Source organism: Syngnathus typhle, linkage group LG16 (genome assembly GCF_033458585.1).
Source record: "Syngnathus typhle isolate RoL2023-S1 ecotype Sweden linkage group LG16, RoL_Styp_1.0, whole genome shotgun sequence".
Lineage (NCBI taxonomy): Eukaryota > Metazoa > Chordata > Actinopteri > Syngnathiformes > Syngnathidae > Syngnathus > Syngnathus typhle.
The window spans coordinates 1,980,062-2,007,604 of record NC_083753.1 but is presented as its reverse complement, the minus strand read 5'-3'; the positions used below and the strand labels follow the sequence as shown (position 1 = coordinate 2,007,604).

Genomic DNA, 27,543 nt, shown 5'->3' with positions numbered 1-27,543 from the left:
TCGATGCCAGCGCTGCCATTTTTGCTTTAGTTGTGTTTCTTACTTACTCAACAAAACATACTTACTGAATGTTTGTAAGCCCCGCCCCCCCTCCTTCTCATAACTGATCCTTGCCATGGTTGTAGCTGTTGTACGAGGAAGTGCTCAGCCACGACGGCCTGCTGGCCACCATCGTGGCAAAGAGCGCAAGCATGGCCGACAATTACGTGACTCAGCTGGAGCTGCAAGAGCTGCAAGAACGCTTCAACGGCATCAAAGACAATGCGGAGGTAAGCTTCCCTCTGAAGTTGGAATGTTAAACGATAAAGTTGAGTTGAGCTGAGAGGCAAAACTGGTTGGTGACGCTTGCTTTGACCTCAGGAGGCCGTTGGCAAAGCGGAGGAGCTGGTGAAAGCTCACCAAGAGTATCAAGAGGGCCTACAAGCATTTGAGGACTGGTTGGAAGAGGAGCAGGAGAAGCTGGGCTGCTACACTCAGATGGAGGGCGACGTCGATATGCTGGAGGAGACGCTCCAAAAACTGCAGGTCGGAACCTCTTCATCATCTCAAGCGGATGTAATTTTTTCCCTTCCCCACAACTGAAAATGACTCTTATGTTTACGACAAGCGCAGGAACTCCAGCTCGGCTGCACCGAGGGCCAGGCTCTTCTTAACACCCTGCTGCTCAGCCGTGAGCTAGTGACTCCCTGGGGGCCGCCGCAGATCGAAGACCGCGCTCTGGAGACGCAACAGCAGGAGTGGAGACTGTACCAGGCCCGGCTGGCCGACACCCGGGCTCAGCTCAACAGCGCCTTGGCCAAACTCCGACAAATGGAACAGAAATTTCAGCGTCTGGACAGCTGGCTGAAGGGCATGGAGACCAAAGCCCAATTGCGAGACCACCGCCGCTCCGACCGCGCCACCAAAGAGGCTCAGCTTCAGTTGATGAAGGTCCGTGCTCGCCATCGGCATCTGCGGCCTTCTCGTGGCACGGCTCATTTTCTTTCTTTGTGCAGACGTGGCAAGAGGAAGTGCTGGTTTATCAAGAGGAGATGGAGGGCCTTGGTGTTTTGGCTCAGCAAGTTCTGGATGAGACCCATATTAGCAGCCGGATCAGTACCAAAGCGACCCAGATCACAGCTCGCTACCATGCTTTGCTCCTGCACTTACTGGTACATCAGAGCTCTTCAAATGTTGAGAATGCCACAAATAGAACCCCAACTTTGTCTACAGGAGACAATCAAGCAGCTGCAGGAGGAGGTGTCTTGCATTGAGGAGGCACAATGTGTCTTTGGCACCTTCTCGGACTGGCTCCGCGCCGCTCAGGACAGCCTCCGCACCCTGGCCAGAAGTGCCGACGTGGTGGATCGCGTGGCCATGGAGAGAAAAATGAAGAAACTCGAGGTGAGGGCTCTTGATTATGGTGGAGGTCAGCGCTTCAAACAGCGTTCAGCATCTCCCATTTGCGCTCAGGCCCTCCAGGCAGACGTGGAGCGAGGACACGCCAGCCTGAAGACGGTCAGGGAGAAGACGGAACGAGCCGCCGTCTTCCTGGAGGAGGCCGAAGCGGAACAGCTGAGGGAGGACGTGGACGGCCAACTGGGCCAGCTGGAAGACCTGCTGGCGGCCCTGCGCGCCCAGCAGAGCGCTCTGGAGAAGTGCCTCTCGCTCTCCAAAGACTTTGCGGATAAATACAAGGCCCAGGCCCAGTGGGTGCTGGAGACCAAGGGCCTGTTGGCTTCCAGCGTGGAGCCCAAAGCCGAGCTCTATGAGAAGAAGGCCCAGCTTGCAAAGTACAAGGTAAATCAAATCAGAATTGATTGTATGTGACGATGGAAAAAAGTTCCTACGTTCTCATGAACGAGCATATTAATGTGCTATTTGCAGACCATCCAGCAGATAGTGCAGTCTCACGAGTCGGCTGTGAAATGTGTGATCGAGAAGGGTGAAGCCCTGCTGGACGCGGTCCACGACCCAATCATCAGTAACAACATGACAAGTTTGCAAGCAGACTTCCTGGAGCTCTCCTTGTTAGCCAAGGTGCCCATCGCTCAATACGTCGCACCTCTGTGCCGGTCGCGCCTGTGGTTATGATCAGCGTTTGTTTTTTCACTTCAGGCGCAGGTCCAGAACCTGGTGGAGTGGGTGAAGGAGCACGAGGATTATAACAGTGAGCTGCAGGAAGTGGAGAAATGGCTCCTGCAGATGTCCAGTCGGGTCGTCACTTCTGAGTCCATGCAGAGCAGCAGCATGGAGATGGCCACCCAACAACTGGCCCGGCACAAGGTGACCACCAAGGTTCTTCGATGTCTCAGGAGACATGTAGATCACTTGGCTTGAGAAAGGGGTGGAAACTGAAAGGCAATTGTAAGAAGTTTCTGGTAGGGTTTCATGGGAATGGGCAGTTTTGGAAATGCAGATATAATAAAATAATTCTTATTCTCAATTTGCAGTCACGTCTGACATTGTAATCATTGTTTCTCGAGGCCATTATGGAGGACATTGCCGGTTTCGAGGAACGTCTCAGCAGCTTGAAGCAAAAAGGAGAAGAACTGGTCTCCAGCTGCACTGACCAAGTCCAAGCGAAGATCAGCCAACAAGTGCAGGCTCACCAGCAGGGAACCCGCGATAGCTACTCCGCCATCTGCAGCACGGCTCAACGAGTGAGACATGCCAGGAGATTTTTCCGCTCCCCAAGATTTAGGAAAGAAAGTCTTTCATCCCGCGTTTGGCTCACAGGTACAGCAAAGTCTGGACCGAGAACTCCAGAAGCACGTCAACCACCAGGATACCCTCCAGCAGTGCCAGACGTGGTTGGCGGCTGTGCAGGAGGAACTCCGGCTAAACCAGCAGGAAGCATCCGGTCTGCAGGAAGCACTCAAACAGGTACCAGCGCTTTAACGGCACATCGTGGAGATGGAGACACAAATCATGCGAGCTGTAATTTGGTCTGAGCTGGCCTCACTTCACACAACAAGCGGTTTGTTTGCTGATGTTTGCAGGTGAAGCACTTCAGAGCCCTCCAGGAGCAGGCCAGCACTTACCTTGACCTGGTATGCTCGGTATGTGACTTGTCCGACGACACCGTCAGAGTGACTGCGGCTGAGGTCCAGAGGGTCAAGATTACTGTAAGAGAATACTCAACCTTCTTTTGTTTGAAAAGACTATCTTCTTGTTCTGCACAATGTTCATTGCTCACATTCTGTTGTTTTCCTCTTTTTCTAATAGATCGAAGAAAGGATGTCAAATGCTCAAGAGCTCTCAGAGGGCTGGAGGGAGATCAAGGAACAGAAGCAAGATCTGACTAGCCTCTTCCAAGATATGGAGCAGCAACTACTCAGCTTGTCTAGAAGACCTGCAGAGTTGGAGATCAAGATAGCTCAAAACATGTTGACCCAAGCCAAGGTAAGGCGGCAGTTTCCTCAACAACATCCAGGGCGAATCATCTAGAACAGTGCACAGCTTCTGCTCTTCACGTGTTCACAATCCGCAGGAATGCAGTCAGCAGCTCCAGTCCAAGCAAAGTACCCTGACCAAGATGACGGAGAAAGTGAGCAGACTGTCTCCCAACCAAGACTCTACGGAACATGCCGAGCTGGATCGCCTGAGCCATTCCTGGCTGGAACTTTGCCACCAGGCCAGCAGACTGCAGGTCCAGAGGCAGGAGGATCTGCAGCGATCCAAAGAGTACCACGACTGCATCACTACAGTGGAGACACTCTTTGAGCAGGTTTCCAAAGAGTGGGACAACCTGGCCAGGTACTTTGCGGTGTCAAGCTCCTTTTGTTGGAACGGTCTCCAACGGATCCATAATACTTATTTATATTTTTTCGACGCAGAACCGATGCCGAAAGTTCCACTCAGCATTTGGAGGCGTTACGTAAACTGGCAGTAGACTTGGAAGGACAAAAGGGGACACTGGAGGAACTAAAGGACCAGAAGCAAAAAGTCATCCAGTGCTTGAACCTGGATGACAAGGAACTGGTCAAAGAGCAGATCAGTCACTTTGAGCAGCGATGGAATCAGATGCAGAATCTCATTGAGAAGAAAATACAGGATTCTGTGGTGACCCTAGAGGAAATGGGCCAGGTGGAGGCTCGTCTGAGGGAGGCTCGGGATTGGGCAGAAGAGCAACAGCCCGCCTTGTCTGAGGCTATGAAAATGAGTCCGCCTCCGGAGTTGGCTCAGAGTTTCCTGTTCGACCACCTGAGCATTTGCAGCGAGTTGGAGGCCAAACAACTCCTGCTAGCCCAAGCCATGGCCGACTCCGACAGGGTTCTGGCCCGTCTTGGCCTCAGCGAACGCCAACGTCTGCAGCAGCTGATTTCCGACACCCGGTCCGAGGTTGAGTCTCTGAGCGTCCAAGTGGTGCAGCGCAGGAAACACTTGAGCAAAGCGTTCACCGAGAGGACTCATTTCCTCATGGCCGTCAACCAGTCCATTTCCTGGGTCCAGCAGAACGAGAAAAAGGCCCAAGCCGAAGAGTACATCGCTTTGTTGCCCGAGGACCTTGCCAAGCAGGTCCGAACGTGTCGCAACATCCAAAGCAGCCTGAAAGCTTACCAGAGTGAGCTGACGTCCTTCTGGTCTCAGGGGAGGGACCTGATGAGGGACGCCAACGAGGAAGAGAGGAACGAGATCCTCACAAAGCTGCAGGAACTGCAAAATATCTTTGATAAAACTCTACACCGTTGTGGCCAGAAACTTCAGGAACTGGAGAAGGTCTTTATCTCGCGGAAGTACTTCAAGAATGACCTGGAGAAAATATGCCAGTGGATAAAGCAAGCTGACATCATCACATTTCCTGAAATCAATCTAATGGTTGGAAACGCTGAACTAGAGGCACAGCTTGTCAAATACCAGCAGGTAGTCGAGCAGGCAGTGGAGTACGAGAACCTCCTCCTCATCGTACAACGAGCGGGCCAGGAGATTTTGCCCACCCTCAATGAAGTGGACCACTGCTACTTGGATGAAAAACTCAACACCCTCCCGCAGCAATACAACAACATATTAGCCTTAGCCAAAGAGAAAGAGGAGAAAATCCAACAAGCCATCTTCACAAGGAACGAGTACACCTCATTCATAGACGTCACGCAGAAAGCTCTGGAGGAGCTGGAGGAGCAGTTCAATCAGCTGGGCACAGAGCCGGTCGCCTTACAAACGGAGGAGGTGCTCAGTCTGCAGAGCCAATACAAAGCCATCCAAGCCGATCTCAGCAACTTGGGTCTTGCTGTCAGTGAACTCAACCAGAAGAAGGAAGGGTTCCGTAGCACCGGACAACCGTGGTGCCCGGAGGAAATGACCCAACTCACCGGCCTCTATAATAGCCTCAAAAGGCTTGTGGAACAGAAAGTAGAGCATCTGGATGAAACCTTGGAGTCGTTTGAAGACCAGAAGGCCATGGCCATGCAAGTTGATTCTGAATTAAAGGCAACCAAGGAGCAGCTTGTCAAAGTCAACGCTGAGACTCAGTCTGCCGAGGAGAGACTGAGGAACTACCACGCTCTGGCTGGGAGCCTCCAGAGTGCCAACTCGCATCTATCCAGGCTCGTGGAGCAGATGGGCACTCGTGCTTCAAGTTTGGATCAAACGGCGCACAACGCACAGCAAGTGGTCTTGTGGCAGGAAGAGCTGCGGTCCTTGCAGGCCGCTGTCGGTGACCTGATCGAGGAGTGCGAGAACCGCTTCGTTCAGAGTAAAGACTTTGAGACGGAGATGCAAAGGACACTGGCCTGGCTGCAGCAGGTCCGGGACGAGCTGGCTTCTGCTGTTACCGTGGACATGCGGGTGGAGAAGGTGCAGGAAGAGATTAGGAAGCAGCAAATCATGCAGGAAGAAGTTCAGTCCAGACTGAGGATCGTGGCGGCGCTGAGTAGCAGAGAGAAGCACAAGTACACCAGCGCTAACGAGCTAGCGCCCACCCATGTGGACGCCAGTCTTGGAGAAATGGCAAAGCTGCAAGCAGATGTTCAGAAACAAATGAGTTCCAAACAGGTACCACTCAGCCCAGTAGAACCACACATCTGTTTGAATTTGGTTGTTCGTATTGGCAATGGTGGAAAGGGTTCTTTTTAGGGATTAGCTTTGAGGGTCGGAGTTAGTTCTCGGGTTAGGGTTTAGCTTCAAGAGATGGGTTTGGGTTATATGGTGTGCTAAACCTTAGTGGGTTCTAAGGAGTCTCTGTTGTGTTGTAAAGGTGACCTTGGAGCAGGCCCTGCTGTTGTGCCAGAAGTATCACTTCAGGATGCAGTCGGCCTGCGAATGGCTGGAAGATGCCGTGTCCTTCCTGCAGCAGGCCGGCTTGGGCGTGGACGTGGAGAACTACGAGGAATGTCTGAGACAGCAGGATGACATCGTGGCCACGGAGCAGGAGTTCCTCATCCACCTGGAAGAGCTGGAGAACCTCGCGTCCCAGCTGGAGGACCTGGTCAACCCCGTAGCCAAAGGGCAGTTGCGGGTAAGCGTGGAATCAGCCAAGCAGAGAGGCCTGGAAGTCCGAGATCAGCTCCAATCTCATCAGGATGTTCTTCACAGGTACGGGAATCAAAATAGTCTGGGCAGGCTTTCGACATTGCCTCATCGATATTTCTTTTCAGTTGCGTCGCTCAATGGAAGTCGTACCAGGAGGCGCGACAGAGCGTTATTGAGATCATGAACGAAGCTGAAAAGAAGCTCACCCAGTTTTCCACTGCTAAGGCAGCAACCAGCCAAGAGGCTGAGGACAAGTTGCTCAGTCACCGGGTAACACAACTCAAACAGAACCTGAGTCATGAGGACACAGCCACTGCAGTACCTTCTTGTCTGTTTTTTTTTTTTTGTAGTCCCTGGTCTCGCTCGTCAACGGCTTTCACGAGAAGCTGAACGGTCTGGAGGAGCAAGCGGCTCAGTTGGAGCAGGTGGGCAGCGACGCCAGCAAGGCCACCATCAGTCGCTCCATGACCACCGTGTGGCAACGTTGGAGCAGACTCCGAAGTGTGGCCCGCGGCCAGGAGCGAGTTCTTGAGGACACGGCGCAGGAGTGGAGGACATTCAGAGAGAAGGTAAGTCTGGGATGGACGGAAACCAGCCTAGTGACAAGTACTGACCGCAACGCATCATTGGCAAAAGATGACAAAGGTGCGAGCGGTTGCCGATGAGCTCCGGGGTCGGGTGCCGGACAGCGCGGTGGAGAAGTCTTCCAAGGCCACGCTGCAGTCTCTGCTGGAGCAGCATGACGCTCTGAGCCAAGACTTAGAGAGAGAGCTGTCGTCGCTGACTCTGCTGCGCCAGTACGCCCTCAGCCTGCTGCATGACGTGGAGGTGCCCTCACCCACCAGTGAGCAAGAAGAGCTCCCCAGTCTGAAGGAGATCCGGGCTGTGCAGGACCAGATGGACGGGTACTAACGCCACACGGCTGTCTTGTTGACTTCATTTCTTCTGGTGTCATTTCTTTGTTTTGGCATAGCCTCCTGACGCAATCCAGGACCAAGCGAGCTCAGGCCGCTCAGGAACTGAGAGACAGAGAGGAAGTTGAGCGAGAACTCAGCGTGGTGAAAGCCTGGATCCAGGAGACCAGGGAGCTTCTTTTCAACCCCTCGCCTGACATTGATTCGCTGCTTCAGGAACTGGAGGTACCAAGAAAAGTGGATTTACCAAGTGGATTGATTACCTTGAGATATTGATCTAAGAATATTATGATCTTTTTTTTGTTTGACGAAGCTTCATCTAATTTTGTGCAGGTGGTCCATGGAGACGTGATCACCTACCGTCAAAACGTGGACAAACTAGCCGAGCAGCAACAGAGCAAGTACCTGGATCTCTACACCATCCTGCCTTCTGAAATCTCCATGCAGTTGGCTGAGGTCTCGCTGGCTTTGGGGGCCATTGAGGATCAGGTGCGCTTCAAATTTTCTCAAGGTCCATTCTGGACTCTGCAGTATTTTTTGTATTTGGTGCGTTCCAGGTTCTGTCCAAAGAAAGAGACATCCAGAAAACCAGAGAAATTAAGGAAGAGTTCAATTCTCGAATCCACGAGGTTTCCGAGAAGCTCAAAGCCATCTCTGACAAATTTAAGGACAAATCACCAGAAGTTGACCAAGCCAAAGAAGAAGTCAAGGTTGAGCACCAATTTACCTCCAGCAGTGGCTGTAAGGTTTGTCACCAAACAGTATGATGTTTTTTTTTAATGCTTTCAGAGTCTAGCCGAGGACTTGGACTCCTGCGGTCGTACTCTCGCCGAGCTGGACGCGGGAGTGCAGGAGTTCAGCCGCCGCAACCCTCTGCTGGCAAAGCAGCTGAGCGACGCCATCGGGAAGCTTTCAGAGATGCACCATCACACCACCCGACTGGCTGACTGCCGCAACAACTGGCTCAAAAAGGTTTTCAACCGTTCATCTGAAACCTTGAAAAAGTATGTGAGGGTTCATTGCACAGCCATGTCCGTTTTTGTCCAGGCTGTTTGCTATTTAGACGAATACCACGAGATGCTGGACTTCATTGTGAGGTGGTCGGAGAAAGCCAAGAGCCTGGTGAGGGCCAACGTTATCTGGAACTCGTCGCTTCACCTCCAGGAGCAGATACGCATGTACCAGGTGGGTGGCACCAGTAGGTGGGAGTCCTCAAGAGTTCCGTGGGGCTGCAACAAACAATTATTTTATCCATCCATTAATCTGTTTGGATATTTCCTGTCGAGCATATGGATAATCTTCAATGCAAAACCATTGATTCTCGTCCTTCACCCACAAACGCTGTTTCGGTCTCCTCGCCAGGCCGTCCTGCGAGAGTCCCGCGAGCTCCACGGTGACCTGGAGTCCATGGCGGAGAAAGTGGAACTCCTGTCAGAGGTCCTGCAGGTGGAGTCCATGAACCGGCAAGTGTGCGAGCTCAGCCGACACACAGAGGAGCTCCAGCAGAGCATCAAGATGCGGCTGCAGACCTTGGAGGACGCCGAGAAGGTGCGGAGGACTCAGTTGCTGCTCTTCGTCATGTTGTTTTTGACATTTGTCTAACAGAATCCCCCACGTCCTCAGAGTATGGAAGCGCTGGAATGCGAGGTGATGGCGTTACACGTCGCTCTGGAGCAGGTCCAGTCCACGCTAACGTCGCCTGAGCTGGCAGGCCAGAGCCTCAAAGAACAGCTGCTGCAGAGACAGGTGAGAGACGGGAGAAGGCAAGCCCTGTGCCAGTTTTTCAACATTTGATGGACACCCTTTTTTTTCAGCGTTTGATGGCAGACATGGAGAGTTTGAAGCAGCAGGTGCAGGCGGTGCAGCTGTGCCAGAGCGCCCTGCGAGTGCCCGAAGAGGCGATGGCCAACTTGGCTGTTTGTCGCACAGCGCTCTGTCTGCAGCAAGATGCCAGCCACCTGCAGCACGTAGCCATCCAGCAGTGCAACATCCTTCAGGTTGACCAAGTTTCAAAAATGGATGCTCGCTCGTGCCTTTATCTTTATCCAAATCAATTTTTACAAAAAAATCTCCAGGAGGCAGTGGTGCAGTACGAGCAGTACGAACAAGAAGTGAAAGAACTGCAGGGCTTGATCGAGGAAGCGCACCGCGTCATCCAGGACCGCCCCATCGCTACCAGCAGCATCCAGGAGCTACAGGCGCAGATCCTTCACCACGAGGTAATTCCACCTAACAAGGTCAAGCTGACTCCAACTGCCAACCACTTCTTCTTCTTCTCAGGAGCTGGCCCAGAAGATCAAAGGCTACCAGGAGCAGATCGCCTCCCTCAACTCCAAGTGCAAAATGTTGGCGGTGAAGGCCAAGCATGCCACGCTGCTGCTGACCGTCAGCGACGAGGACTTGCCCGAGATGGAGGAGGAGAGAACATCTGTGACGGTAACATCGGAAGAATCCGATAGTGATGCGTAAAAATACGTCGACAATAATAATAATAATATTTCGGTTGTTGACTAGGAAAGAGCAAGATTTCAGAAATGACACTCATTACAATCCAAGGTCATTGAGTAATTCATTGAATGTTTAATTTATTCAAACGGAAAAAACACTGTTGTTTTGTCAGGAAAACCAGCCAATCAAAATCAAATCGTTCATTACATAACAAAATATATTTCAGCAAAGAAAGTCAACGAGGACACACCAAGTCATGAAGCGAAACAAAAAAACCCACAAATTGTCCCTACGTGATGTTTCTCACCCTACGTTCAGATCACGGCGGGCCGCTGCCACACCCTCCTGTCTCCCGTCACTGAGGAGTCCGGAGAGGAGGGCACCGTCAGCTCCGTGTCCTCCCCTCCCACGTGTCGCTCGCCGTCGCCGCTCGCTCACAGCGATGCTGCTCCTGCTAAGGTAACATTCACCTAGCGACTAAAACTTTGATAGCCATGTGAAGCCACAAAAAAGTCTCATAAAGTCATGTGTGGGAAAAACTTAGTAGCTAGCACCTTTTAAAAAATTCAGCCAAAGCCAGTTTTCCTAAGCAATATGGAATTTGGTGAGAATATCTGTCATGAGTGGACCCACGTTAAAGTCTCTAGAAGCCATATCTGAAAAGACACAGGAAGACTGCCATGTTAGTTTTGGGTGGCCGTTGTGGCTCAGTAGCACTCTCTGTTCTAAAAAAATCATCTGAAAGGCAGGTTTCACCAAACAAGATAGAATTTGGTACGCTTGTCTCTCATGAGTACAGGCAGAAAAAACCTCAAGTCATAATCCTTTGAATGCATCCTCCCAGGCTGGAAGGGGAGCCCTGAAGAGAGCGCCGGTCCAAGAACTCTACGACCCGACCTTTGAGTCTGTGGCCAACCTGGATGACCTGCAGCGCTCGTGGGAGACGTTGAAAAACGTGGTAGGTACGCTCGCAGAAGGTCCCGTCTTTGCAGCCACTTTCATGTCTGCTATGCGGACAGATCAGCGAGAAGCAAAGAAGTCTGTACGAAGCTCTGGAGAAGCAGCAGCGCTACCAGGCCTCGCTGCAATCCATCTCGTCCAAAATGGAAGCGCTGGAGGCCAAGCTGAGCGAGCCCCTGGAGGCTGACACCAGTCCAGATAGTCACATAACAATGCACCAGGTCAGCAATTTCTGGACTTAATAAATACCCTTGGCTACAGTTTGGGCAAATACAGACTAATCTAAAAACATTGGAACGCCGAATATAGTTTCATCTTATATGACTTTGCAGGGCGTGATGCAAGAGATTGAGAGCGTGCAGGAGGACATTGACGGACTCCAGATGAGGTTCAGCGACGACCTGAACGTAGCTGCCGCTTCCGCAGTGGACTCGGACATGGCCGACCAGCTGGCCATGCAGTCGTCCCTGGCCGTCCTCGCCGAAAGGATGGCCACCATCCACATGAAGGCTTCGGGGAAGCGCCAGCTGTTGGAGGTAAGAGAATAGCACGTGTGTTGCCTGAAATGGTCCAATTTCACTTCACTTGCCATTCATGCAACTGAGTAATAGTTTTATGTTTATAGAGACAGGCTAAGATTTCACACAATTGAGACAATTTCAATTTTGTTAATGTGGAACCCGTCCACTGCAGGAACGCGTCATCGATCGTCTTGAAGGTCAACGCCTGGATGAGGCTATACGAGGTTTTCAGATCCAAGCGGACGAACTGGACCGGTGGTTGACCCGGGCGCGACGTTCTGCCGCCGTCATCCTTGAAACGCAGGAGACGGACGCCGAAGGGCAGCTCACGCATTGTCAGGTGTTTTTTTGTTTTTTTTTGCATACTGTATTTTATTATGATTTCCCTTTCAAGAGACAACATTGCTTGGAAGCACTGATGTGAAGTTTTGAGGCAGAAACACGTTTTGTTGTCAGGGAATGAATGTTGTTTAGAATCTAGGAATTTGAAAAAAATGTGTCGGTAAACAATGTTTGCAGGCGCGAGTCAAAACCTTTGAGGTGGGTGGGGCACTGCTATCGTGAGTAGCTAAACAAGCGTGCTCAGGCCTCCAGCTGGCTGACTCGCCTTGCTTCTTAGCAGCACGAGCAGTGCTCTTAAGAAGATTATGTCAGAGTCCCTCACGCGTCGCCGTCTGACCACGAATAGATCCCGTTGCCGGGATTGGTGGCAAAGCCTCCGGGAAATCCTCGAGAGCCGGGAGGACTGACAAACGAGAAAACAAATGCACGTTTTCATCTCACTCGACGCGTGGCTTTCATCTTTTATCAACACGACGTGAGGGATTAGCGCCGATGTGGCAGAAGAACTCGGAGCAGAGGAGCCCGGATCAAAGGGCAGCGGCAAAGCCCTCGCCACCCCCCGGTCGGGAATAGCCGCAGGTCCGTACAGAAATGGACAATGTTTGAGCTGGCCTCCCTCTTCCTGCTGCTGCAGAATATGCTGCTGGACATTGAGGAGAAGGTGCAGGCCCTCTCCGTGCTGTCTGTACGCAGCGAGAACCTGTTTCTGCGGGGACGCGCCGAGACCCGGGCTGAGACCCGGGCTGAGGCCGAGCGGCTGGCCAGGAGGTTGCGCACGCTGAAGGGAGGCTTGCTGGAGCTGCAGAAGATGCTGCAGGAGAAGCATACCAGCATGCAGGTGGGCTTCTTCAGACAACACATTTGAACCGCAAACTACCAATGAGACACAAACATGAAACCGTACGTGCCGATAAATTGTGCGCAGGGCTCCGCGCAAGAGCAGGAGGACAGCGAGTCCGACTCCAGTCTCTCTCAGAGCTCCAGCGTTCAGGACTGGGTGGCCCAGGCTCGGACCACGCGCTCCCAACAGCACCAGGACACGCTTCAGAGCCAAAGGGTACGTTCCGCAACCACGCTGTTGGCATCGGCACTCGGACGAAAAAAAAATTCATTTCCTCCCCCGTTGCGTAGGAATTGGAGGAGCAGCTCGCAGAGCAGAAGAAGCTGCTTCAGTCGGTGGCCAGCAGAGGCGAGGAGATCCTCATCCAGCAGGCGTCGCCGGGGAGCACCACGTACTGAACGCCCTTCTCAATAGTTTTCAGCTAATACTGTGAACATTGTGAATGGAAATTTGTTTGTGCTTTTGGCAGCGCTTCCGAGCCGTTTTCAGCTGCCGCGCTCGCCGAGCGGGAAGCCGACGCCGCCCGTCAGCAGATGAGGCAAAGGTGGGAGAGCCTGCGCCTGGAGCTTAAAACCAAAGTGCAGCTGATGCAAAAGAACCTGGTGCAGGACCACAAGCAGACGGTATAGTCGAGTCATGCAAAAAGCAAGACAAAACTACTAAAAGTTGTTTTTAAAAGCCAGAGAATAGATTGGTTGTGTTTCTTTGCAGGTTTATTCCAGTGCTCCGTGTGCGTCAGTGCTTTTGAAAGAAGAACTTGAAACTGACGCCGTATCGCTAAAGGCTCTTTATGACCGTTGCAGGCGAACAATGGAACATTCTCAGGTTGAAATTTGTATTATTGTTTCGGAAAAGTCAGAGTTGGGAAACTTGAGGCACACGACTTATTACTTTACCCTGCTGTCCTTTTTCAGCCTGGCGACGAGAGTGCCGTGCAGGCGTCCACGATGGAGCAGCAGCTCTACTCAGCCGTCTCATCCACCTCCTCCTGGCTGGACGGCGTGGAGAACGTGGTCTTGTCCGACTCGCTGCTGCTGGCTGATAACGTTGAGACTCAGCTGGAAAAGCAGGAGGTGCAACCATTTTCCTTGCCAAATCCTGAAATATTATATGTGTGATTGTATGTCACTCAACCTCTATGGAGAGACTTTCATGGAATTCAGCATTCTTGCTTCAATATCAGAGATCAAACAGGATCTGAACTGTTCCTGGTTTGGTTTGCAGACGTTGGAGAGGGATCTCCATCACGTGGCAGGGGACGTGGCGCTCAGTCAGACCTTGCTTGCCACGTCATCTGGCTTGAGGCAAGAGGAGCGAGCCTTGCTGGAGGACAATATGGACTGCCTGAAAGAGAGATTGGGAGCTCTGGGCGCTGCTCTGGGTCAAAGCTGCGATCACATGAGGACTAGGACTCACCAACTCACAGCCTACCAGGTTGCTATTCATCCGTTCATTCAACTTTAATTATTCACCTCCCAGCCATCCTAGGGCACCAGAGGTGTGCCCTAGGGCTCTGTTCTGGGGCCCCGCTTGTTCATCACATTTGTAATTCCCCAAACCAACACAAAACACATCTTTTTTTACACTGATGGTTCTTGTTTTCTCAATTTTTTGAACTTATAATTGACTGTTTGATTGTACAATGTCCTGCATGATTTGGCTTTGTTGTTGAACACAGACTGAACTGCAACATCTCCAGAGTGCATTAATGGAGTCAAAGTGCCAGGTCTTGCAAGTACTAGCCGAAGCCATGGACAGACCAGTTTCAGAGCAGCTCCAGGTACGGCAAAACGTTTTTACATTTTTCATTTTTTACGCATCTTTCGTTTTTATGCAGGTCATTGCCAGCACAGAGGACAACCTGAAAGAATTTGAACAAAAGATTGCAGAACTGAAAAGCAGAGGAGCTTCATTGCAAGCCGATCAGATATCAACAGATAAAATGCTGAAGCTTCAGGTTAGATGAACGAAGTTGGGGCATTTGTAAATCAAAGTACTAGTCTTGTTTTTTTGGGGGGTCAGGATGCCTACGAGGAGCTGATGATGACCGTAGGCACTCGGCGCAGCGGGCTGAACCAGAACGTGGCACTCAAGCTGCAGTACGAGCGGGCCCTGCAGGACCTTACTGACCTGGTGGACACGGCCAAGGGCAAGATGGCTGCCGACCAGAGGATCATCGCCAGCTCAGCCGAGGAAGTCCAGAGTCACCTGGACAAACACAAGGTCAGGCTTTTTGTTACATGATTTGTATGATATGTATGGATAATGAAATACGTACGTGTTTAAAAAAAAGCTGTGTATGTTGAGTTTAATCATCATTGGTTCTTCTCCAAAATCTGTGGTTGTCTTTTAGGAGTTTTTCCAGGGCCTGGAGTCACATATGATTTTAACTGAGACCTACTATGGGAAAATTAGCGCGCTGATGCTTCCTAAAGAGAGCCGGGTGCTGGAGGAGACCTTAAACCAGGCTCAGAGCGTCCTCCAGCTGGCACACAGCAAAGGTGTTGAGCTGGAAGGCATTCTGGAGGTAAGACAACAAGGCTCTCTTCACCCGCAAAAAATGCTGAAAGCATTTCCTGTATTCTCTTTGTCAGAGTTGGCGTCACGTGGTGCAGGATTACCAAAGCCTGGATGGCCAGTTGGAGGCTGTCGAGGAGAGTATCCCTGCAGTGGCATTAGTGGAAGAGACGGAGGAGAAACTGATGGAGCGGATTTCACTGTATCAGGTACAATGAGGAGAAAATGAATCTGCCATTTTATCCAAGTCCACTACTTGGCCTTTTTACTGAAGTACCTGTTGTAATACTTTTGCCACCTTTGCAAAAAATGTGACTCGAGTCCCTCTTCCAGGCTCTGAAGGGGAAGCTCACGGAGCACCAACACAAACTGCACCAGGTTCTGGCAGAAGGCAAGCGTCTCCTGCTGTCCGTCTGCTGTCCCGCGTTGGAGAATCAATTGGCGGTTATGGGCGAGCACTGGCTGGACAGCACCGGCAAAGTCACAAAGGAACTGCAGCGTCTGGAGGCCATCCTCAAACACTGGACCAGGTCAGGGACATCATCAGATGCGCTGTGGATCCACAATAAATGTCTTGAATCGGAACTGTGACAGCTATGGATGAAAATAGAGAATTAATCGAGAATGCTCAGTCAAATTTTTTTCTCTCTAGCTATCAGAGACAGTGCGGGGAGCTGAGCGAATGGCTCCAGTCTGCCCTGGAGCGTCTGGAGTTTTGGAACACGCAAGCACTCTTGGTCCCGCAGGAGTTGGAAACAGTCAGAGAGCAGCTCTCCGCTTTTCTGGTGAGATCACTGCTTATCACGTCACAATCATGCTGTCGTTCTCAAGATTGCGCTCCATCTCAGGAGTTTTCCAAGGAAGCGGAGAGCAAGTCCGGCCTGAAGAGTTCTGTGCTCTCTGACGGAAACCAACTCCTGAGACTAAAGAAGGTGGACACGGTAGCGCTCCGCTCAGACCTGGCCCGCATCGACAATCAGTGGAGTGAATTGTTCACACGCATACCAGTGGTGCAGGAGAAGCTCCATCAGGTACCTACCCCTCCAACCTCGACTTTACTCCTCGCTGAAAACGGTTGAGTAGGTTTCAATGGGCCGGAACAAATTCTTGCCATTTCAGTTCTTGCTGACAGACAAATTAAACGTGTATGTAATTGATGTCCATTTGTTCCTCAGATCCAAATGGAGAAGCTGGCCTCCCACCACGCCATCTCAGAGCTGTTCAATTGGATATCGCTGATGGAGAATGTCATCGAGGAGGATGAAGAAAACCTCAAGAGTGCCGTCGGATCACATGTGATCCAGGACTACTTGCAGAAATACAAGGTGGCCTTGAAAGTGGTTTTGCTATGCGAGAAGGTTGCCACGGCGATTCGAACAGTACATTTGCCATTTCTCAGGGCGTCAGGGTGGATTTAAGCTGCAAGCAGTTGACGGTGGACTTTGTCAACCAGTCGGTACTGCACCTCAGCGGTCACGACGTGGAGAGCAAGCGCAGCGACAAAACCGACTTTGCCGAGCGTCTCGGCGTCATGAACAAGCGCTGGCAGATCCTGCAGGGTCGCATCAGTGAGCGGGTGAGGCAGCGAGGAATGACACTCATCTTGCATCTATGGCACAACAACAAAAAATAGGTGGAAAATTTGTTTGACAGATCCAGTTGCTGGAGAACCTGCTGCAGATGTGGCTGGAGTATGAGGGCAGCGTTCAGACTCTGAAGTCCTGGATGGGAACTCAAGAAGAGCGGCTGAAGAGGAAGCACAGAATTGAAGACCTGATGTCAGTGCAGAATGCGCTCAAGGACTGCCAGGTAGCCCTCACATGTTGTCGGCCTTCTTGAAGAGCCGGTCAAAACTCCAAAATCTATTTTTCAGGAAATGGAGGAGCTGATGAGGGAGAAAGAAAAAGAACTGGAGCGGGTTGAAGAGCAGGGCTGCGCTCTTGTTCAGAACAAAACCGATGAGGCCTGCGCTATCGTCATGGAGACCCTCCAGGGCGTCAACCACACCTGGGCCAATCTGGACCACCTCGTATGTTGCTTCCATTCCTGTCTTGATTATTTTTTTCGAAAACCAAACTTAAGATCAAAATGTCCAGATCGGCCAGCTGAAGATCAGCCTGACGTCGGTTTCGGATCAGTGGAGTCTTTACAAACGCGCTTCAGAAGAGATAAACGCCTACTTGACGGAAGGCCGGTATTCCGTCTCACGTTTCCGCCTCCTCACCGGTTCCTTGGAGGCCGTCCAGCAGCAAGTGCAAAGTCTGCAGGTATGATTTGTCTTCGCTCGGATGCGACGGCTGGATCCGATCCGGTCATCGGTGTGCCGTCTACAGGCTTTGCGAGAGGAACTGGAGAAGCAGGAGAGCAGTCTGAGGAGGTTCGGTGCTATCACCCAGCAGCTGCTGAAAGAGTGTCACCCATCAGTGTCGGATTCCCTCGGGCACGCCCTCAAGGACGCCAACGCAAGGTGACTCCATTGATTTCACCAGAGCACCGTCTGGCCGATGAACGTCAAGCCCTTCCTTCCTTGAAGCGCTCCATGTCCTCCTCAGGTGGTCCGGCCTCCTGGAGGAGATATCTGAGCGACTGAGGAGCAGCAAAGCTCTCCAGCAACTGTGGCAAGGCTACAAGGACCTTCACCAGCACAACTGCGCCAGTGTCCTGCTCCAGGAGGAGAAAGCCGAGCAGCTCATCAAGGCGGCGTGCGGCGAGGACATGGCTGATGAGCATGTGTCCGCCTGGATCCAAAACTGCGGCGTACGTGCGCTTTGGACACATTACAAACCCAGACGTGAAAATCAAGTCTGTTTTTAGACTTTCACCCCTCTCACGCTTTAAATGATTTTTTTGGGTTTGTTTGGCAGGAGGTTCTCCAGTCCCTCGTCCCGGTGCAAGCCTCCCTGCAGGTTCTCCGCGAACTGGGAGATCAGCTGAAGCAGCAGGTAGACACCTCGGCTGCCTTCGCCATTCAATCGGACCACCTGGCACTTTCTCAGCGGCTGGCGGTGCTGGAGCAAGCACTCAACAGGCAACTCGTCACACTACAGGTGCGCAACCTTTGCGTCAAGCATCAACGTGACGTGTGTTCTGAGCTTTGAGTTTGTCTCCTCACCCTTCTAGACCGGCGTCCATGACTACGAAACCTTTAACTGCCAGCTGGTCGCTTTAGGGGACTGGGTGGTGGAAGCGGAGGAGGCTCTGAGGGTGCACGACCCGAACGGCTCCACTGACCTGAACCTCATCCAAGAGCGAATGCAGGAGCTGAAGGTTTGCAAAACAAAACAGAAATCTTTGCAGCGACTTTTGCGGACATAAGCGTTGTCTTTCAACAGCGACTGATGATGAAGTTCAGCAGCTTGGCGCCGGAATTGGAGCGTCTCAACGAGCTGGGTTATCGGCTCCCGCTCAACGATTCCGAGATCAAACGTATGCAGAACCTGAACAGGAGCTGGTCGGCCGCCTCGGCGCAGACCACCGAGAGATTTAGGTAAGAAGTTCATTATCATCTGTGCCTTGAGAGGACAGTCCCACTGCGCCGCAGCCTGCCCTCTGTCAGATCCACCAGCCTCATGCTCAAGGCTTGTGGCTTTTCTTTTCCTCCAGCAAACTGCAGTCCTTCCTGCTTCAGCAGCAGACCTTCTTGGAAAAGTGTGAGACGTGGATGGAGTTCTTGGTCCAAACGGAGCAGAATCTAGCTGTGGAAATCTCCGGAAACTATCAAAGTTTGATGGAACAACAGAAGGCCCACGAGGTTCCGAGCCTTTCTCTGACTCCTCAGGATGTTTGGAATTTTTATTTTTTTATTATTATCCATGAACACGGTTTGCTGTCTTGCAGTTATTCCAGGCTGAGATGTTCAGTCGTCAGCAGATCCTCCACTCCATCATCTGCGATGGACAAAGGATGCTGGAACAGGGCCAAGTGGATGACCGGTCGGCTTTACAGACTTTGAATCCGTCCATATATATGTTGTGTGTGTATATATATTGTTTTATTCCTGGATTGGATTGTGCAGGAATGAGTTCAATCTGAAACTGGCCCTCCTGAGCAACCAGTGGCAGGGCGTTGTGCGGCGCGCCCAGCAGAGGCGCGGCATCATTGACGGCTTGGTGCGCCAGTGGCAGCGCTACCGCGAGATGCTGGACAAGCTGCGCAAGTGGCTCGTGGACCTCTCCCAACCGGCCGAGGGACTTCGGCCCGGGACATCCGTTCCTCTGCAGCAAGCTCGCTCCATGCTGGATGCCCTCCAGGTCCAGAACCGGACAGTTTTAGCTGTCCATATGGGCCAGCCTCGCTAAAGTTTCTGTCTTGTGTGTGTGTGTCTGCAGCTGAAGGAGAAGGTGCTGCAGCGGCAGCAGGGCAGCTACATCCTGACGGTGGAGGCCGGTAGACAGCTGCTGCTGTCGGCCGACAGCCGAGCCGAGACCGCTTTGCAGGCCGAGCTGACCGACGTCCAGCAGCGCTGGAAGCGGACCAGCGGACGATTGGAGGAACTGCGGCGGCAACTCAGCACCTTGTTGAAGGTGCAGCACACCTTCATTGCTAAAGTATCTTTACAAAATGGAATCCAGATATCACAAACTCGCTTTGTGTGACAACAGGACTGGGACCGCTGTGACAAAGGCATCGGCACATCTCTGGAGAAGCTTCGGGCCTTCAAGCGACAACTCTCTCAGCCTCTTCCCGATCATCACGACGACCTGCAGGCGCAGCAGATGCGCTGCAAGGTACACCGGGTCCGGTCCTTTCCCACGTTTGGACTTACTGTACGTCACACGGGCGCCTCCGCCATTTATCAGGACTTGGAGGGCGCCATCGAAGGCTGGACTGGCGATCTGGCCCACCTGACTGTCCTGAGGGAGTCGCTGTCGTGCTACATCAGCGCCGAGGACCTGTGCGTGCTGCAGGAGCGCATTGAGCTGCTGCAGCGCATGTGGGAGGAAATCTGCCACCAGGTGACGCATGCACATCATTTGGGTTGTTTAAATGTCGTGCGTGAGACTTTGAAACGGTCGAAAGTGAACAAGCAATATGGAAGATGGAGATTAATGCGTCAGATGGTTTTTAAATTGAGAATTTTATTATCAAATGTAGGAATTCTGAAATTAAGATTTTGTGAAGGTGGTTTTTTTTTATGTGGGAATTTTCTTGCGAAATAAGGGAATTTTGAAGTGTGCAGTTTTGGAAATTTGATTATAATTGGAGTATGGATAATAGTTCCCAAGAAATTCTGGATGAGCTGAATATTTTGGATCGATCTGAATTGACCAAGAACTATTTTTTAGTTTAAAAAAATCTCGAAGTCTATTTCCTATTTGCAAAGTTGATGAAACACCTGCACTGAAAGATTGTGCACTGCATCCTGTTTGTGCTTCACAACAGAGAGACAGGAAACACACAAAACCACCCAGTGCTACTCTCAGCGCCTCGCTCGACTTGGCCAATGTCTTTCTCTCTTGGCAGCTAAACTTGCGCGGGCAGCAGGTGGCCGACAAGCTGAACGAGTGGAGTGCCTTTCATGACAAGTACAAGGAGCTGTGCGAGTGGCTCACCAGCATGGAGAGCAAGGTGTCGCAAAATGGAGACGTCAGCATTGAGGAGATGATCGAGCGGCTGCGGAAGGTAAGGAGCGCACATTAGGACTTTTTTTGTGTTAGTTTTGGTTGCTCTGAGTTCCACTGCAGCACCGTCATGGTCCTATTCCACAAGGTTCCATTTTGGAGCCCCTGCTGTTTTCATTCGAGTTGTTTCCCCAGGGTTCCATCCCATTTGTGTTTGTTTTATGTTTGATTTTTGGCTAACGTTCAGCACAACTTACCAAATTGTAATGTCTGTGGTGTGTTGTTGTCAGGACTACCAGGAGGAGATCTCCGTGGCCGAGGAGAACAAGCTGCACCTCCACCAGCTGGGAGAGCGCCTGGCCCGGGCCAGCCACCCGAGCAAGGCCGCCGAAATCCAACACAAGCTCACCAAAGTCAACGACCGCTGGCAGCACCTCCTGGACCTAATCGGCGCTAGGTGAGGCGACAGACAAGACACTTTCAACTCGACGAATCCACCGGCTCCATTTTCAATCTCCGGCGCATGTGCTGTCGTCAGGGTAAAGAAGCTGAGGGAAACCCTGGTGGCAGTGCAGCAGTTGGACAAGAACATGAGCAGCCTGCGTACCTGGCTGGCCCACATCGAGACCGAGCTATCCCAGCCCATCGCTTACGACTCCTGCGACTTCCAAGACATTCAGCGAAGGCTCGACCTACAGCAGGAGCTTCAGAGCGACATCGAGAAGCACAGCACCGGCGTGGCGTCGTTGCTGAACCTGTGCGAGGTTCTGCTGCACGACTGCGACGCCTGCGCCACCGACGCCGAGTGCGATTCCATCCAGCAGGCCACGCGCAGTCTGGACCGCCGATGGAGGAGCATCTGCGCCTCCTCCATGGAAAGGAGGCTCAAGTAGGACCTCGTCTTTGACTCTTTGCTCGCTGATCACCTCTGATAATTAACCAAAGTGCACGTCGATTTGCAGGATTGAGGAAACGTGGCGCTTGTGGCAGAAATTCCTGGAGGACGTGACCCGCTTTGAGGAGTGGCTGGCTGCTTCTGAGGAGACGGCCGCGTTACCCAACTCCTCGGGTGTTTTGTACACCGAAGCCAAGGAGGAACTCAAGAAATTTGAGGTGCACAATTTATGATAAAGGAGTATTTACAAGACATATCATTGTCATTTTAATCAATCAAGATTTTTTTACAAGAAAAACAAAGCCTCAGTATATACCTCAGTTGCACTTTTAGAAGAAGAGACCTTTGCGGTTTGTCTCGCCGCATGTCCGCAGACTTTCCAGCGTCAGGTCCACGAAAACCTGACGCAGCTGGAATTGCTGAACAAGCAGTACCGCCGGCTGGCCAGAGAAAACCGCACCGACGCTTGCGGCGGCCTGAAGGAGATGGCGCACAGCACCAACCAGCGCTGGGACAACCTGCAGAAGAGGGTGACGGCCATCCTCCGCCGGCTCAAGGTGGGGACCATGACCACTGGCTCACGCGGCTTCTATCCAGGCCCTGAGTCAGCAAAGCAGTCCTCACTCATTCCAAAAGGCTGACCTACTTCTTGCAACTGAGTGTTTGTATTCTGACTGACAAGGAGCGTTTTTCCTTTGCCTGTGCAGCACTTCATCAGTCAGAGGGAGGAGTTTGAGACGGCCAGGGATGGCATCCTGGTGTGGCTGACCGAGATGGACCTGCAGCTCACCAACATCGAGCACTTCTCTGAATGCGACATCCAAGCCAAGATCAAACAGCTCCGGGTGAGTGGCTGCAGAGCAACAATTCAATGTTGGCTTGGATGGATAACAAAAGACTGTATACAAATATTGGAAAAACAGCGCGCATCACGTTTTTTTTGTACACGGCTAGTGAGGCGTTTTCTGGTCCCACAGTCCTTCCAGCAGGAGATCTCATTGACCACGGCCAAGATTGAGGGCATCTTCCACCAGGGCGGCGCACTGATCGAGAAGAGCGAGCCGCTGGACGCCGCCGTCATCGAGGAGGAACTGGAGGAGCTGCAGCGCTACTGCCAGGAGGTCTTCGGACGGGTCGAGAGATACTACAAGAAGCTCATACGACTGCCCGTAAGACCTTAAACAGTCCCAGGATGGATGGATGGATGTTGAAGGGAGCCGAGGAGCTTCAGTTAGAAAAACGTAGTACTCTGCCGCCATCTTGGACCCTCTTTATTGGCAATTACTGTTCAGTATAAATATTTATGTGTGGTTGTCAATTTGCTCTTCAGTATGTAGTCCTCACGGGTCCATTGCAATTGTCCTGCAGCTGGCCGAGGACGACGCCGAAGCGTCTCTTTCGGACCGCGAACTGGAACTGGACGAGGCCGCCGACTTTTCAGGCGACCTTTCGGGCTTGCCGCCGTGGAACGAGCGCCTGGGCGACGGCTTCCTGTCGCCGCTGCCCTCATCGGGACGCTCAGCGGCCTCGCTGGCAGCGCAGCTGCGAACAGAGCGCTCGGGCCGGGACACGCCGGCCAGCGTGGACTCCATCCCGCTGGAGTGGGACCACGACTACGACCTGAGCCGCGGCCTGGAGAGCGCCAGTCGGGCCCTCCGGGAGCAGCAGATTGAGGAGGGAGACTTCCTGCGGCCGCCTGCCTCCGCTTTGTCAGGTCAGCACCTCATATGATTTATAATTGTTTGATTTCCTTTTTTCTTTTTTTAATTATGAGCAAACACCCCTGCGCCTCATCTCAGCCATCTTTCAGCCTCACTGGAAAGAGGTCTGGTTATTAAATTACTGCCCTCTTGTGGATTATTTGTGAAGCAGATGTATTAATAGCACACGCTTTTCAACACACTCAAAAAAATCTCACTGATGATGTGGAGGCCTCAAAAAGTCAAGTATCACAGGCTCCCAACAAAATGTCAGTCGTGTAAAATGGCCGGGTGCTGAACGTGTGTGTGCTTGACAATGTGTCTTCCAGATGTAGTGATCCCAGAGAGCCCGGAGGCCTTTGTTAAACTAACAGAGAAAATACTGAGGTGCTCCGCTGGTAGGCAACGTGCTAACAAAGCTAGCATGCTAAACTCAGCACCACCTGGGGGCCTTAGAGCTTTCACCGCTTTTGGATTTGTGTTTCATTTTCACTTTTGGTAACCGATAGCAACACTTTTCTAACACTGGGGCTCCATTCCATTTCTTTTGGTCCCTTCAATTGACGGAAAAAAAAGTGACTTAAGAGAAATGGAGCCCCTTCCTTCTCACTTTGCTCGGTGCTGTGTGGCTTGTAGACCTTTTCACCGGGACGTCACGGGTGGCAAAAGCTCAAAAGATTTTAGCCTTCTTCATCAGCGCTAAAGGGAGACAGAATGACAGGCCAAAATCGACGTGGTGGAAATTTGACGTGTGCATTGAAGTCTTTTTTTTCTCAGTTCAAGTCAGCACTCGTCAATCCTCTTTCTGCCACCCGGAAGTACCCTGGCACCTTTTGTTTACTATCACTCTGAAAAGGTCTATAAATCCTCTTTGCATGTCGTGTGGTGGTCGGTCTTTCGTCCGTACCGAGGCGGGTGATGCTCAAGGTTTTCTACTCGCATCACCCCCGCCCGAACGAGGTTTTTCGCCGTGGATCCCGGTGACACCAAACACCACGTGAACGCTCAATGATCACGCGTGTGTGTGTGAACACGGTGCGTGTCCGCAGGGGAGGCGTCGTCGTCTGACCCGCCGCTTGCCGACAGCAGCCGCAGCCGCACGTACGCTGCCGTCGACCTGGATGCCTCCTACATGGGATATGTAAGTTTGCCTCGAGCGCATCCCTTTAGCTCCTTTTTTATTACTTTGCAATATACAGCAATAATAATCAATATATTGTAAGAAATTACTAAGCATCTCAATAAAATGATACAAATAGTTGTATGAAATATCATCTATATAATATATTGATACTTAGATGCGACTGCTGGGCGAATGTCGCGGCAACATAGACGCAGTGAAGAGGGTGGGCTGCCAGTTAAAAGAGGAAGAGGACATGGCGTCTGGACTGGCCAACCCCGGCGGATCCGAGTCGCAAACGTCCGGTGAGCCCCGCCGGGATAGGCTTCTTTGTGCCATGAAAGACAAGCTCGGGGATCTCAACGTTCTGCTCGTGCCAGGGGTGATCGAACGCTGGGAGCTCCTGCAGGCTCAGGACCTCAGCAAGGAGATCCGCAGCAAGCAGAACCAGCAGCAGTGGCAGCAGCTCAACTCGGACCTCGACAACATCCGGACGTGGTTGCAGGAGGCTGGCGACGAGCTGGAGCGCCAGCGTGGCCTCGACCTTAGCGCCGACATCCAGACCATCCAGTTTCGCATCAAGAAGCTCAAGGTGTGTTCCTGCTCGTCCTCAAAGGTCCCCAAATGTAAAAACAAAAAATAAGTGGGCTTAAGTGGGTCTGTTGGCACGTGTCCAGGAGCTTCAGCGAGCTTGGGACAAGCGCAAGGGCATCGTGCTGTCCATCAACCTGTGCAGCGCCGACTTTGTGCACTCGGACACAGACGAATCCAAGGAGCTGCAGGCCAAACTCAAGGACATGAACAACTCTTGGGACGAGCTGGCCGCTGCCTTGGACGGCTGGAGGTCTTCGCTGCAGGGAGCCCTCATGCAGTGTCAAGTATGTCCAGAGAAGGGTACAAGTTGGGCTGGGAGGAAGAACTTGATGAAATGCCTTAAACAGGACTTCCACGAGATGAGTCACGGTCTGCTGCTGTGGCTGGAAAATATCGACCGTCGACGTAACCAAGTGGTCCCCATCGACCCCGTGCAGGACAGCGACACTCTGCAAGAGCACCATAAAGCGCTCACGGTACACACGCACAGCTTCTCTTTTTTGAATTGGACCGCTGAGGCTTTTTGTGGGTCAAGAGTCACAAAATGGCAGCCTTGCGAGCGTCGGAATTGCAGCTCTGACTTGCGGTTGCAGCAAATCCGCCAGGAGCTGCTGGACTCACAGCGCAAAGTGGCCTCGCTGCAGGACATGGCGCTGCAGTTGCTGGTCACCTCGCAGAGCGGCGACTGCCTGGAGGCTAAGGAGAAGGTCCATGTCATCGGCAACCGCCTCAAGCTGCTGCTCAAGGAGGTCACGCGAGACCTCAGGGAGCTGGCCCGCATCCTGGACCTGACCAGCAGTCAGCAGGTACACCCGATCCTCACCAGTGGGCCCCAAACCGAGTCGTGGGCGCTTTCTCTTGGCGCTTGAGTTTGTTTTCCTCCCTCAAGCTTTTGAACTTGAGCCTGTTGGTCTTGTTTTTTTTCTGCACAGGATCTTTCGTCGTGGTCGTCTGCGGACGATTTGGATACAGGATCCGGGTCGCTCAGCCCCGCCTCCGGAAGGAGCACTCCGAGTCGGCGGCGATCGGTAACATATAAGCCTCCCTGCCTCCTCCTTTTGCCGTAGCCATTCAAGAATCTCCGCTGCTAGAATTGTTGACCAGAAATTTTAGAAGCGGAAATTTAACAGAGGCGCGTCTTTACTAAACTGTCATTTTCAGGGTGCATTTTAAATGTCTTCTTTTGGTATTGCTGTCTGTAAAAATTGAGAATAGAGTTTCAGTCCCGGCTTTGCTCCAAAATTCATTCATTTCCCTCTAAAACAAAAGCTGGGCAGTGTGAAAGGGGCTCACAACATGCACCCCAACAAAGTCAACAATTCACCCCTCCCATGGCGAGATCTGTCCTTCCTTCCTTCGTCTTCTCCTTCCTTCCTTTCTTACTTACTTCCGCACCTCCACTTTTTTCTCCTTCTCACTTCCCGAACTTTCCACGCACTTCTGATGTGTGCAGCACAGCCAGCCCGAGAGCCACGTGAGCTTTTATTTTTCCTTTTCTGCCTGAAAATGCGTGGAGCCTCTTTCCCATTAAGCCTTCCTCGGAACTCTGCCTCCCTCCAGTTTGGATCGTTTGCTTTTAGTTCACAGTAGTTTGCAGTTTCGCACCATTTGTGAGCTGGTGAAATGCTTGGACCTTTTCATCGTGATGTCATTTGTACTTCAGGGTGGTGACGCGATGTCATGGGTGGCTTCCATCTTGATATACCTGGACTGAAAACTTTTCTTTTCTTTTATACCTCCCCCCCTCCATCCCCCTCCCCTCTACCGACCCGTTCATTGCAAACAGCAGCGGGGCAAATGTAGCGTGTCAGAGCGCGGAGGCCCCTTGAGCGGTCCACGGCACAGGTACTGGTTCTGTTGCTTGCTAGCGCACTTGCAAGATGATGGAAGTCGCACATTTGTAGTCATTGAATTATATTTCCAGCAAAATGAAATTGGACCGTTTCCCATGCGGCTATTCTAAAGAAAACATTGTTATTTTAAATCGGGTGGTCGTGATAGTGAATTCCATCATCTTCTGCGAGTCTAGACGCTCTTGCGTAGGCCGACTAACCGGCGGAAGCCCTCCTTTCCTGGTTTGTTAGGAATTTCCACTGCTTAACAACCCAACCACTGGATCTGCCCCCAAGTGTTTGTCAATAGCTAACCACAACGCCCCGCCCGCCACTAGTAGGCGCACTTTCCCTTTTTTCTCTCTAAACAAGCCGTCTGCAATGAACGACACAAAAGTCTGCAGTTTCTTCTTCTCTTGCTATGTCAGCACCTCTGCACCCCCCTTGCCCCTTTCAATCATCACTGCTTGCAATTTGTGAGGAGCCATCGTTGTTGTCCCTTTTGAAGCCTGCTTTTTGGGTGTTGGTTTTACTCGCAAAACTCCAAAGTCTTGCCATTTTCTGGGTCGAAAGCTTGTATTGTTATTGCACATTATGCGCTGTCATTTGTCACATGGTTCCGTGGATGAATTCATGTCGATTGGTGAAACTGTTGTCTGAGGATGGATTTTTTCGGGGTCATATATTTGGTAAGATTTTAGAGTTTTGCTGCATATTCGTGAGCACTTGGTGGAAAAACAGAACATCTACGATTGTGTCAGCTTGTCCCTGTTGGTGGATTGATGTCTGAGTCCACCTTTCCCAAACTCCTCATTTAACACACACTCACAAAACTGTATTTCATTAAA

At 51.8% G+C, this 27,543-nt stretch overlaps 1 protein-coding gene across 1 annotated transcript in view; it reads left to right on the top strand.

The window, feature by feature from the left end:
• Window positions 1–27,543, top strand: part of syne1b (spectrin repeat containing, nuclear envelope 1b) — a 55,578-nt gene that overhangs the window by 27,223 nt on the left and 812 nt on the right. The window contains exons 64-144 of the mRNA XM_061302092.1: window positions 126–269; window positions 361–525; window positions 613–930; window positions 996–1,151; window positions 1,213–1,383; window positions 1,453–1,779; window positions 1,867–2,019; window positions 2,098–2,265; window positions 2,466–2,642; window positions 2,719–2,865; window positions 2,982–3,107; window positions 3,208–3,384; window positions 3,473–3,738; window positions 3,819–5,973; window positions 6,176–6,513; window positions 6,576–6,720; window positions 6,801–7,019; window positions 7,087–7,355; window positions 7,424–7,589; window positions 7,698–7,853; window positions 7,922–8,074; window positions 8,154–8,336; window positions 8,412–8,549; window positions 8,727–8,912; window positions 8,988–9,110; window positions 9,179–9,361; window positions 9,440–9,583; window positions 9,645–9,800; window positions 10,131–10,271; window positions 10,657–10,770; window positions 10,832–10,993; window positions 11,105–11,308; window positions 11,466–11,633; window positions 12,270–12,473; window positions 12,561–12,692; window positions 12,767–12,867; window positions 12,946–13,099; window positions 13,188–13,301; window positions 13,391–13,549; window positions 13,701–13,910; window positions 14,155–14,256; window positions 14,314–14,433; window positions 14,499–14,699; window positions 14,830–15,003; window positions 15,071–15,202; window positions 15,327–15,523; window positions 15,646–15,778; window positions 15,842–16,024; window positions 16,169–16,318; window positions 16,393–16,569; window positions 16,647–16,802; window positions 16,867–17,022; window positions 17,090–17,260; window positions 17,327–17,460; window positions 17,546–17,750; window positions 17,858–18,040; window positions 18,114–18,260; window positions 18,326–18,480; window positions 18,597–18,744; window positions 18,831–18,925; window positions 19,009–19,243; window positions 19,322–19,516; window positions 19,595–19,720; window positions 19,793–19,948; window positions 20,457–20,615; window positions 20,845–21,011; window positions 21,093–21,443; window positions 21,517–21,667; window positions 21,824–22,006; window positions 22,157–22,294; window positions 22,427–22,618; window positions 22,818–23,163; window positions 23,479–23,547; window positions 24,199–24,290; window positions 24,448–24,574; window positions 24,650–24,861; window positions 24,947–25,147; window positions 25,211–25,339; window positions 25,457–25,669; window positions 25,796–25,891; window positions 26,650–26,708. Coding sequence (XP_061158076.1) covers window positions 126–269; window positions 361–525; window positions 613–930; window positions 996–1,151; window positions 1,213–1,383; window positions 1,453–1,779; window positions 1,867–2,019; window positions 2,098–2,265; window positions 2,466–2,642; window positions 2,719–2,865; window positions 2,982–3,107; window positions 3,208–3,384; window positions 3,473–3,738; window positions 3,819–5,973; window positions 6,176–6,513; window positions 6,576–6,720; window positions 6,801–7,019; window positions 7,087–7,355; window positions 7,424–7,589; window positions 7,698–7,853; window positions 7,922–8,074; window positions 8,154–8,336; window positions 8,412–8,549; window positions 8,727–8,912; window positions 8,988–9,110; window positions 9,179–9,361; window positions 9,440–9,583; window positions 9,645–9,800; window positions 10,131–10,271; window positions 10,657–10,770; window positions 10,832–10,993; window positions 11,105–11,308; window positions 11,466–11,633; window positions 12,270–12,473; window positions 12,561–12,692; window positions 12,767–12,867; window positions 12,946–13,099; window positions 13,188–13,301; window positions 13,391–13,549; window positions 13,701–13,910; window positions 14,155–14,256; window positions 14,314–14,433; window positions 14,499–14,699; window positions 14,830–15,003; window positions 15,071–15,202; window positions 15,327–15,523; window positions 15,646–15,778; window positions 15,842–16,024; window positions 16,169–16,318; window positions 16,393–16,569; window positions 16,647–16,802; window positions 16,867–17,022; window positions 17,090–17,260; window positions 17,327–17,460; window positions 17,546–17,750; window positions 17,858–18,040; window positions 18,114–18,260; window positions 18,326–18,480; window positions 18,597–18,744; window positions 18,831–18,925; window positions 19,009–19,243; window positions 19,322–19,516; window positions 19,595–19,720; window positions 19,793–19,948; window positions 20,457–20,615; window positions 20,845–21,011; window positions 21,093–21,443; window positions 21,517–21,667; window positions 21,824–22,006; window positions 22,157–22,294; window positions 22,427–22,618; window positions 22,818–23,163; window positions 23,479–23,547; window positions 24,199–24,290; window positions 24,448–24,574; window positions 24,650–24,861; window positions 24,947–25,147; window positions 25,211–25,339; window positions 25,457–25,669; window positions 25,796–25,891; window positions 26,650–26,708 — 15,788 coding nt within the window. The remainder of the gene's footprint in view (window positions 1–125; window positions 270–360; window positions 526–612; window positions 931–995; window positions 1,152–1,212; window positions 1,384–1,452; window positions 1,780–1,866; window positions 2,020–2,097; window positions 2,266–2,465; window positions 2,643–2,718; window positions 2,866–2,981; window positions 3,108–3,207; window positions 3,385–3,472; window positions 3,739–3,818; window positions 5,974–6,175; window positions 6,514–6,575; window positions 6,721–6,800; window positions 7,020–7,086; window positions 7,356–7,423; window positions 7,590–7,697; window positions 7,854–7,921; window positions 8,075–8,153; window positions 8,337–8,411; window positions 8,550–8,726; window positions 8,913–8,987; window positions 9,111–9,178; window positions 9,362–9,439; window positions 9,584–9,644; window positions 9,801–10,130; window positions 10,272–10,656; window positions 10,771–10,831; window positions 10,994–11,104; window positions 11,309–11,465; window positions 11,634–12,269; window positions 12,474–12,560; window positions 12,693–12,766; window positions 12,868–12,945; window positions 13,100–13,187; window positions 13,302–13,390; window positions 13,550–13,700; window positions 13,911–14,154; window positions 14,257–14,313; window positions 14,434–14,498; window positions 14,700–14,829; window positions 15,004–15,070; window positions 15,203–15,326; window positions 15,524–15,645; window positions 15,779–15,841; window positions 16,025–16,168; window positions 16,319–16,392; window positions 16,570–16,646; window positions 16,803–16,866; window positions 17,023–17,089; window positions 17,261–17,326; window positions 17,461–17,545; window positions 17,751–17,857; window positions 18,041–18,113; window positions 18,261–18,325; window positions 18,481–18,596; window positions 18,745–18,830; window positions 18,926–19,008; window positions 19,244–19,321; window positions 19,517–19,594; window positions 19,721–19,792; window positions 19,949–20,456; window positions 20,616–20,844; window positions 21,012–21,092; window positions 21,444–21,516; window positions 21,668–21,823; window positions 22,007–22,156; window positions 22,295–22,426; window positions 22,619–22,817; window positions 23,164–23,478; window positions 23,548–24,198; window positions 24,291–24,447; window positions 24,575–24,649; window positions 24,862–24,946; window positions 25,148–25,210; window positions 25,340–25,456; window positions 25,670–25,795; window positions 25,892–26,649; window positions 26,709–27,543) is intronic.